The sequence below is a fragment of the Marmota monax genome, unplaced genomic scaffold (genome assembly GCF_021218885.2).
Source record: "Marmota monax isolate L192 unplaced genomic scaffold, Marmota_monax_Labrador192_F-V1.1 WCK01_AAM20220418_F8-fsc00005, whole genome shotgun sequence".
Taxonomy (NCBI): Eukaryota; Metazoa; Chordata; class Mammalia; order Rodentia; family Sciuridae; genus Marmota; species Marmota monax.
Window position 1 is genome coordinate 28,089,276 of NW_026692254.1, and position 10,217 is coordinate 28,099,492.

The 10,217-nt window shown below is 51.5% G+C and overlaps 1 protein-coding gene across 3 annotated transcripts in view; it reads left to right on the top strand.

Moving 5' to 3' along the window:
• Positions 1–9,531, top strand: part of Znf710 (zinc finger protein 710) — a 71,146-nt gene extending 61,615 nt beyond the window's left edge. For all 3 annotated transcript variants that reach the window (XM_046437509.2, XM_046437515.2, XM_046437499.2), the window contains exons 3-5: positions 1,511–1,702; positions 2,170–2,344; positions 7,082–9,531. In XM_046437509.2, the coding sequence (XP_046293465.1) occupies positions 1,511–1,702; positions 2,170–2,344; positions 7,082–7,251 (537 nt within the window). In that variant the 3' untranslated portion in view covers positions 7,252–9,531. The remainder of the gene's footprint in view (positions 1–1,510; positions 1,703–2,169; positions 2,345–7,081) is intronic.
• Positions 9,532–10,217: the final 686 nt, after the last annotated feature.

Here is a 10,217-nt window from a genome sequence, read left to right on the forward strand (position 1 = left end):
CTCATTATGTTACCCCAGCTGGCTTCGAACTTATGATCCTCCTGCCTCAGCCTCCTGAGTAGCTGGGTTTACAGGTAGGCACACCCAGACCATTAAATTGTAATACATGCCCTGGGTCAGATCCCCAGCACCAAAAAAAAAAAAGAGAAAATTATAATACAAAACTTCGTAACAGATAAATAGTTGGAACGGCAGCTGTGACATTGAGTTCCCCCTAAATTACCTACTCAGCAAAGACAGAACAGCTCTCAACATCCAACCTAACATTCCTCCACAGACCATAGATCACAGCCCCCGTGTGCCCAGCACCCTCCTGCTCTGAGAGTCACGCTCTGGGGAAGCATGTCTGATAGTCCAAATAAAACGGTTTTCCCTAGAGTCTATGAATCCTAGGGCTGAGTGTCCCAAAACCCATCAGTGATAAATCACCTGGGGACTTGACAAGAATAAAATATCCTGTGGGTGTGGAGGCCCACACGTATAATCCCAATGACTCAGGAGGCTGAGACAGGAGGACCAAAAAAAAGTTCAAGGCCAGCCTCAGCAATTTAGCAAGGCCCTAAGCAATTTTTTTTTTAAATATTTATTTTTTAGTTTTCGGCGGATACAACATCTTTGTTTGTATGTGGTGCTGAGGCTCGAACCCGGATCGCACGCATGCCAGGCGAGCGCGCTACCGCTTAAGCCACATCCCCAGCCCGGCCCTAAGCAATTTAATGAGACCCTGTTCCAAAATAAAAAAGGACTGGGGATGTGGCTCAATGGTTAAGTGCCCCTGGGTTCAATCCCTAGCACCAAAAATAGATAAATAAATAAAAAGTCCTGGGCTACCCCAATCCCAAGATTAGACTCTCCAGGCAGGGAAGGACTCAAGAGGCTGGAAATTGGACAGGAACTGATGGTGGCTTTTATCTCCAGAAAGGTCTAGAAAAAACAGTCAAGTGTCAGTGGATGACCTCTGATGTTTTTAGAACTCAAAATTCTATGCAAACCTGAGTGCTTATCGTTTTTCCAGGGAGCGCATAGCTTTAATCATTTTCTCAAAGGGGTCTGTGAACCAAAAAGACCACCAGGAGACAGCACTGAGCAGAGCAGCACAGTCCATGACACCAGGCCACATCCTCTTGACCACTGATGTCTAGCGGCGTGCTGCCTCCAGGTGCCTGGGGAACAGTCCCCCAGTGAGTGACTGAATGAAAACACATTTGCCTCCACACATTGGTACAGATGTAGCTATGCACCTGCTATGGACAGGAGGCTGCAGGAGTGTGGATAAGGAGCAGGGCACAGCCTATTTCTGCCTTTTACTGGAAGGCTTCCTGGAGGAAGTGGCCCTGCCCTGTCATTCTTCTCATGATTTCAAGTAAAAGGTACCTGTTCAGAATACCTCCCAGAAAGAGCCGTTTCCCAGAACCCATGCCTATGTAATGCTTGTAGCCCTGAAACCTACCCCTATACCCAGGATCGCTTCCAGAAACCATACCTGACCGTTGTTCCCACCCCCTCGCAGGGCGTGAAGGAGTTCAAGTGCGAGGTGTGTGGCCGGGAATTCACACTGCAGGCGAACATGAAGCGGCACATGCTGATCCACACCAGCGTCCGGCCCTACCAGTGCCACATCTGCTTCAAGACCTTTGTGCAGAAGCAGACCCTCAAGACCCACATGATTGTACACTCACCCGTGAAGCCATTCAAGTGCAAGGTACTGGGACCTTCCACAGTGGCCGGGGTCCACTGGCTGCAGCACTGTGGCCCACCTGCAGCCAGCCCGGCCAGTGCAAGCAAGGGGTGCCCCAGCTGGGGAAAGCCTTGCCCTGGCTCTGGAGGCTGGGGTGGGCAGGTGGGGGTCAGATGCCGCTCAGGTTGTATATCTGGAGAGCGGGGGAGAAGGGGAAGGTCATGGTGCAGCCACGGAAAGGGCCCAGATCTGGGACTCTATGCAGCACAGATCTAACCCTTCAGCTTAGAAAGAGTGGTCCCCACAGGAACAGGGACCAGCAGGAGTGACATTTCTCTGCCTCTTAGGCCTCCATAGCCACATGGGAAAGGACAGATGGAGCGCTGGCTGTAGCAAATAGGGATCTCCCTCAGCTGTGGAGGAGGAGTGGGCTGCGGGTCCGGGCAGGTGGGCTCCCTGCAGGCTGATGGCACCAGCGTGGTGTTTTCCAGGTGTGCGGGAAGTCCTTCAACCGCATGTACAACCTGCTGGGCCACATGCACCTGCACGCTGGCAGCAAGCCCTTCAAGTGCCCCTACTGCTCCAGCAAGTTTAACCTCAAGGGCAACCTGAGCCGGCACATGAAGGTCAAGCATGGCGTCATGGACATCGGCCTGGACAGCCAAGGTGGGTGGGCTGTGCGCAATGGACAGAGCAGGAATGACACCAGCATGGCGCACTCGGGAGCCTCCTGTCCAGTTAGGGGAGCAGGGAGGCTGACCAAGGCTGAGGCCTCAGTGGGGTGGGCTCAGGTCTGGAGGGGGGGGGACCCTGGAGGGCCATCATGGCGATAATGATGGGATATTTATGTCTTCTTCCAAGGACTTAAATGGGCTCAAAAAACAATAATAATAATAAAAATAATCACTTACATTGATTGAGTGCTGTGTAACTCGTGATCCTCGCAGTGAGGCTGACTCTGTTATTATCCCCGGTATAAAGATACAGAAGCAGAAGGGCAGAGAAGTTAAGGAACTCCCTCCCACAAGACCACAACACCATAGGGGTGGGAGACGCTCTGTCTCATTACCATGACATCTAAAATAAGTGGTGGGGCTGCATGTGATAGCGGTGCACTCCTGTGATCCCATCAGCTCAGGAGGCCGAGGCAGGAGGATCACAAGTTCAGGATCAGCCTGAGCAACTTAGCGAGACTACTTTGAGAATAAAGTAAAAAGAGGTAGGGATATATATAGCTTAGTAATAGAGTGTGTCCTGGGTTCAAATCCCAGAACCGAAAACAATAATGATAATGATATAAGTGGATGTGAAAGAAATAACAAAGGGGAGAAAACGGTTAACTAGAAAAATAAGGGAGCCAGGCATGGGGGCACACTTCTGTAATCCCCAGTGATACAGGAGGCTGAGGCAGGAGGATCACAATTTCCAGACAGCCTCAAGAGACTTAGCGAGACCCTTAGCAACTTAGCAAGACCCTGTCTCAAAATAGAAAGGGTTGGGATGTGCCTTAGTAGTTCAGCACCTCAGGATTCAACCCTTGGTACCAGTAAATAAATAAATAATAAGGAAAGGCACAGTGAGGTCACAACTTTAAGTGCACCGTGGGAGATCTTATAGGCATTCAGAGAATGCTGGGCTTCCAAGCAGCCAAGGCAAAGAGTGTAACACAATTGGTCACAGTCCTCTCAGGGCCTGCCAAAGAGAATGTAACCTACAAACTCAGGAAACAGATGATCCTGCCATTAAAATCTGGGAGAAGTTTCCAGAGAGGAGCCTACATTTCAGCAGTTGCCAGAAGTTTCAGAAACTGTTATGAAACACCCTCAAGTGTTAACAATAGCCTCTCCCTTTAGCACTGGTCAGTAGTAAAAACACTTCTGTGAGGCCACAGTGCTGACCATTAGTCTCTGGATTCACTGTGGATAGGGTGGCTTTAAAAATTAAGAATGAAGAAGCCTAAGGCACTTCATGAAGGCTCTTCCTACAGTTTGAGCTTTCTCTGGGGCTCCTGCTGAGGCAAAATAGCCAGCATATGCCTGGGCAGTAGCCAGGTGAGTTGACTTACCCTAAGGGGTTATTCACCTAGAAATGGCTGCAGTAACTCTGACCTTGGTTTGTGAACCACTGACCAGTGAATGACCTGGGATTTCTGGCAGAAACAGGTGACTCTCTGGGATTGTTTTTCAGTAGTCCAGTAAGACTGCTTCCACTAGGTGATGATGAAACCCTTTGGCTATTGGTTTTGTGGTGCTCTGGGGAAGCATGACTGAAAAGCAAAGCCTTCCACATGCTAGGCGAGAGCTCTGTCACTGAGTCCTATCCCCAGCCCATTGCTGCATAAGTCTGCTCCCTGTAGCCCCTCGCTATTCAGAAAGTCAGCATCAGCATTGCTCAGGATCTCAGTGGAAATGTAGACCCTTGGCCCCACCCCAGACCTGCACAGTCAGAATCTGCCTTTCAAAAAGGCCTCTAGGTGATTTGTTGCACAGCGAAGTTGAGAAGCACTTAAGTCATGTAATGCTTCCGAATCTTCCCCAGAGCATGTTGAAACAAATTGCTGGGCCCCACCCCCACAGTATGTGATTCGGGAGGTCTGGGGTGGCAGTCAGACAATGTGCATTTCCAACAAGTTTCCAGGTCCTACTGAAGCTGCTGGTTAGGAATCTCATTTTGAGAACCTTTGATCTAGACCCTACAGAACTGGTTCTGAATTGGGCTGTTCACTAGAAGTCACCTGAGGAGCTTTAAAAATGCAAATGCCTGAATCTAGACCCTACAGATTCTGGAATGTGGCTTTTGATCAGGGTTGTTGTTGTTGGGCACTGGAGATTGAACCCCCCATTACTCTACCACAGAGCCACATCCCCAGCCCTTTATATTTTTCATTTTGAGACAGGGTCTCGCTGAGTTGCTTAAGGCCTTGTTAAATTGCTAAGGTTGGCCTGAAGTTTGTAATCCTCCTGTTTCAGCCTCTAGTCTCTGGGATTATAGGTGTCCACTACTGCACCCAGCATGATCAGAATATTTTAAAACACTTTGGGTGGCTCCTTAGCCAGTACACTTTGAGCTCCTATAGTGGAACTCCCACAAGAAGGGCCCAGAGCCAACTTTGCCCTTATAGAAATAACTGGGACCAGCCAGGCGGGGTGGTGGACACCTGTAATCCCACTCAGGATCCTGAAGCAAGAGGATCACAAGTTCAAGGCCAGGCTCAGCAATTCAGCAAGCCCTAAGCCATTTAGCGAGACTCTGTCTCAAAATGAAAACTAAAAAGGGCTGGGCATGTAGCTCTGTGATAGAGCACATCTGGGTTCAACCCCCAATACTGGGAAGAAACAAAGAACAAACTGGGCCATGAAAAGACTATCCCTGCCCACAGAAGGGTGGTTAAGGGGCAAGCTCCTGTGTGGTCAGTAGTCAGGGAGGCTTTGGCCGCCTGCTTCTCACATACAGCCTGGGTCTGAGAAGCCCAGACTTGATGCTGCATAGAAGGCAGCCTGTGTTCTAGGTGGGATCACCCATAAACTACATGGCTGTTATTTGGGAGGTGGAATGATGTCCTTGTTAAAATGCTGGACTGTATGCCAGGGGCAGTGTGGCCCATGACAGTAATCCCCACGGTTAAGGAGCCTGAGGCAGGAGGACCGCAAGTTTGAGGCCAGCCTCAACACCTTAGCAAGGCCCTAAATGAAAAATAAAAAGTAGCTCTGGATTGAATCCCCAGTACTCACAACACCCACAAAAAAAAAAAAAAGAAAAAAGAAAAAGCTAAACTATTCCCTGGGACCGGATAGGAACAATAATAGACTCCATAAAGTAGGGATGTTATATAGTTTCCCAGGATGCTTTATTGTATGAGGATGTGGTGCTGGGGTTGGAGGAGGAAACAGCCTAGAACCTATTAAGAGTTGTGACCGTTCGCATTATTTTATAAGGTCAGGAAGATTCGCGTGTTTCTGATGCTCTGGGAACAAATAACAGATGCCCATGCAGACTAACTTAAACAAGAAGGGGAGAATCAAGAAACCAAGTCTAGGCCATCTTCATAGATGGGAGATCCTTAACAGTGACATCGGGGATAGACTCCTATCATCTGTCCACAGTATTACCTGTGATGTTTTTCCTCATAGTTACAAGATGGCTGCCAGTGGCCATGAAAGAACTGATCTTCCTTGCTCTCATCCAGTGGAAGAATGAGCACCTGCTCCCCTTAGCTCTTTGAAACCAGTGTGAATGTTCTAAGGACTTACTAGCAGATATTTACTCATGAACCACTGACCAGAATTAGCTCACATGCCAATTCCTGAGCCATTCATTGGCAGGGGGTGGGATTACTCTTAGACTAGTGGTTCTCAATTGGGGGTGAATTTGCCTCCCAGGTAATATTTGGCCCCTGGAGAAATTTGGGTTGTCACACTGGCACCACACCACTGGCATCTAGAGGGCAGAGGCCATCCTGCAATGCCCTGGGCAGCTCCACAAAACAAAGAACTATGGCCCATGATGTCAATGGTGCCAGGGTGACGAGTCTTGCCTTGGCCTTGTCAGAGCTGTCCCCCACAAGCTGGGGCTGAACCCCCAACACAAACCATATCTCCTCAATGGACAGGGCAGAATACACTTAGGGGTTAAGCCACAGTCCTTCCAGCCAGGCTCTGGGGCCACCTGATCACACCTTGGGCCACCCTCTGTGGAGTAATCTGTCTGGCTTTTGTTACAACAGAAAGAGCTTTATAAGATTCCAATTTGATAAAATCACGAGGCCTCTTAGCATTTCTGCCTCCCACAAAGCCTTGTTAACCTACCTTGGGTGTGTCTTTGTCCTTGGAGAGCCAGTCTCAAGGATACCACCGGGTACAACTGGTTTAAAGCACTAATGCTGGCAAGAGGTCAGAGGACAAACTGCTCTGAGGCAGAACAGCACAGCAGCTCAAAACAACAGTACTTGCTGGGTGACCTCTGGCAAGCTGATTAACCTCTCTGAACCTCAGCCTTTGGATCTGCCAGCTGAGGTTGCTGTGATCATTGGATGAGATGTGTGAAGTGCCTGGTGTGCAGTTGGTGCTAAATGAGTGGCATTGCAGAGACATGATAAACTATAGCAGGTTTTCTTGTAGCAAAGTGACCAAGGAGAAACACTGAGGATTGAGAAGGACTTGAAGACTTAGAAAGGGCAATGGAAGCATGAAGAAGTTCAAGGCCAGGCCTGGGTCTCTGCCTGAGCCACTTCACTGTTAGCATCCACCCCTGTATACACAGCATTAGGAACCCGAGGAACCTGGGGCTCCCCAGAGTGGGAGGGCCAAGAGGTAGCTAGGGACCCATGGAAGCAGTCACTGGGAAATGGGGTGACCAGCTCCCCCCACAAGGACCCCCAGGCCTAACTGCACCCCTCTCTTGCAGACCCCATGATGGAGCTGGCAGGCACTGACCCCTCTGAGCTCGACAGCCAGCAGGAGATGGAGGACTTTGAGGAGAGCGCCTACACTTACGCCGGTGTGGACAGCGGTGCAGAGGCCAGCGCCCTCACCGAGCAGGCCATGAAGGAGATGGCCTACTACAACGTGCTATAGCGGGAGCCCGGCCACCCAGCACAGGGGAGGAGGCCTCGGGGAGTGGGGGTGAGACCCGGGTGCTGCAGGCCACGCCTCCTGCAGCCAGAAACAAGCTACTGCCCCACCGTCCCCAGTCCTCCCTCCCCATTTGCACCACTAGGGACCTTTACAGACCAAATGGAGACTGTACTACTGGCCTTGCTGGGAGCCAGGTGCGGGCCCAGGCATCCCTGCAAGGAAAGAGAAACCAGGAGGCCCCCTCCATGTCTCTGGCCTGCTACTGTGGGCAGGAGAGAGAAAGGCACAGGTTGGCAGGGTGTCTCAGGCCACCTCGGGCCCAGCAGAACTCTCCACAGGTCCTGGACTGCAGGAAGAGATCCCGTGAACCAGGCCTGTATCTTTCCTGGACCAACTCCTGCCTCTAGGGATGCCTGAGCTCTTCCCCTGCTGGTCAGCACTGCCCACCCCACCTGCCCAGGCCAGAAGTCCCCTTCCCCGTCTTGTCACCAGACAGCCAGGCAGGGCACTCTGCCTTCTACCTCCTGGGCATGCGTGTGGCCCTGGCCTGCAGGAAAGCTGGAGGAGCCCAGCCCCCAGCTAGTGCCCTCCCAGATGGTCCCCAGAAGACCCCTGTCCTATAGCCCTGTTTGGAAGTGAGTGCCCCTGAAGTGAATCGTGACAAATATCATCCATTCTGTCCTGGGCTAGGGCACCACATCAGGGTCCCCCACCAAACAAAATGTAGACACACCTGTGTTAGGCACACTCTAACAAAGACACAGAGGATGGGCAGGGTGAAGACTTCACTGGGGACCAAGAGGGACTGTCCTCAAGGGAGGCCAAGGGCCACGTGTGGGAGAAGGAGACTAAAGTAGTTTCTTAAGAACAGGTGTGCATTTTGAGGGTGGGGTTAGCCAAGAGTCCTCAGGCTCCTAGGAAAGAGTAACATATTTAAAAAGGAAAATGAAGACCATAGAGGGAGTTTGTTTTTTTTTTTTTTACTAAATGGGGGTATTTTGAAGGTAATTTATTATTATTTTTTTTCTTTCCAACTCTGTGTCACTTGTTCTTTTTTCAAGGAGAAGCATTCTTTTTCCAAATGTAAGCTTTGCGTGCTGTGCGTGCTTCATGCCTCCCCACCCAGAGCAGCCCGGCTGGGCTGGACCTGGGCTCAGTGGGGACTGATGCTCTGGCCCAGAAGGCGCAGCTGTTGGCAGGGAGCCTCAGCAGGCCGGGTGGGAGACAGGGCAGGCAGAGGCCGGGCAGCCCTCCAACCTGCCCAGCCCCTCCTGCTGGTGACAGCTTTAGACCACGCACAGTGGCCAGGGCTGCTGACTCTACTTAGCCAGCAGCCCCCTCCCTAGCCCACCTGCTTTCATCCCCCATCCCCACACCAGCTCCTGTCCCTAAACAGAAGCCCACAGACCCAGGGCGGTGAAATAGCACATTCAGGAACTCTAGGGCACCCAGATTCCCGCCCACTCACCTCCTGAGGCCTCAGGTGGGGAGGGGCAGGCAGGGCTGTCCCTGAAGGCACAGGTGAAGCCAGGAGTGGGGACAGCTGGACTGGGGAGACCAGTTGAAATGCAGCTATACCCCCAAGGCTGTTTCCCTAAGTGAAGGACCAAGCCAGGCCTCAGGGTGACTGAGATCAGGTGGGGTTGGGGGTGGACACACAGTGGCCCCAGTGTGGCTCCCTAGGCCCCAAGGCCCCCAGCCTCCCAGGTGCCCGCCATGATGACCCTCAGGTGGCAGTGACTGCGGCGTCACTGTACAAGACATTTTCTCCTGCTGAGCAGAAGGTATCGCCCCTGCAAACTACCTCTTCCCACAATGTCTTTCTCCCCTGGTACCAAAAAGAACCCTGTACCTCCTCCTCCCTCCCGCCAGCGCAGTGCCCTTGGTCTTGGAAACCGAAGGGAGAAGGTCTGGCCTGGTGTGGGGGCTCTGCGCTCTCCCCAGCCGATGTCAGCACTGGCCCTCCACGAGGTCCCATACTTGAACGCCCCTGCCCTGTGCCTTGTACCTGGGCAAAGTGAAGAGGAGCGGAGCACAACTTGGTGGAGCTGGGGTGGCCTTGCAAGGCTCCTGTCCTCACCCCTCCCCAACCTTCTCAGAAGGGGCCTGCGGCCTCCCAGTGACTCAAACTCCCGGACAAATTCCATTCTAACTTATTTTGACGTGTATACAAACCAACTGTTTAGAGAGTCCACTTGTGCAAAGCCCTACTGTGATTTTATGTTCCTGTTTAAAGAGAGGTTTACTTAGCAATAATTATAAATAAACAAATATTCTTTAGCGAGGTGATTATAAGTGCTTCTTTCCACAGATTTTGGGGATGTCCCACATAGCAGAGCAAGCATCACTCTCCAGGGGCTGGAGGGGGCCGGAACTGTCCTCTATACTAGAATGGTCACCTGCAGTGTCAGGTGCCTGCAGCGAACTGCACCAAGAGCAAAAGAAAGGGGGGCAGGCCAGGGCCCCAGAAGTCCCACCACTTGCAGAGAAAAGCTGTTCCACCTCCCTGTGCACCCCTCACACCCCAGGACAGAAACCAGTTCATGATGCCAGGCTGCACTTCGGAAGCTGCCTTCTTGGGAAATGCCAGCCCTTTGCTGAAGACAGGCAAGAGGCCAGAAGTCTTGTGCTTTCTCTTGAGTCGGGCCTGCCAGAGCCAGCACTGCAGCTTCTCTTCCTATAAGGCTGGGGATCTGAGGGGACTGGTGAGGAAGAAGAGGGGTGCATAGAGCCACTGAGGCATCAAGAGCAATGGTTCACAGCCATGGGGAGTCAAAGGTCCCACCAATACTCAGGAAGTGGAATTTGGTATCTCTGGGGTATTGGTTCCAGGGTCTCCGACTCTGTGGATACCAAAATCCAAAAAGTCTCAAGTCCCTTATGTAACAGAACCTATTCACCTCCTCTCATATACTTTTAATTTTTTAGTACCGGGGATTGAACCCAGAGGTGTTAAACCACTGAGC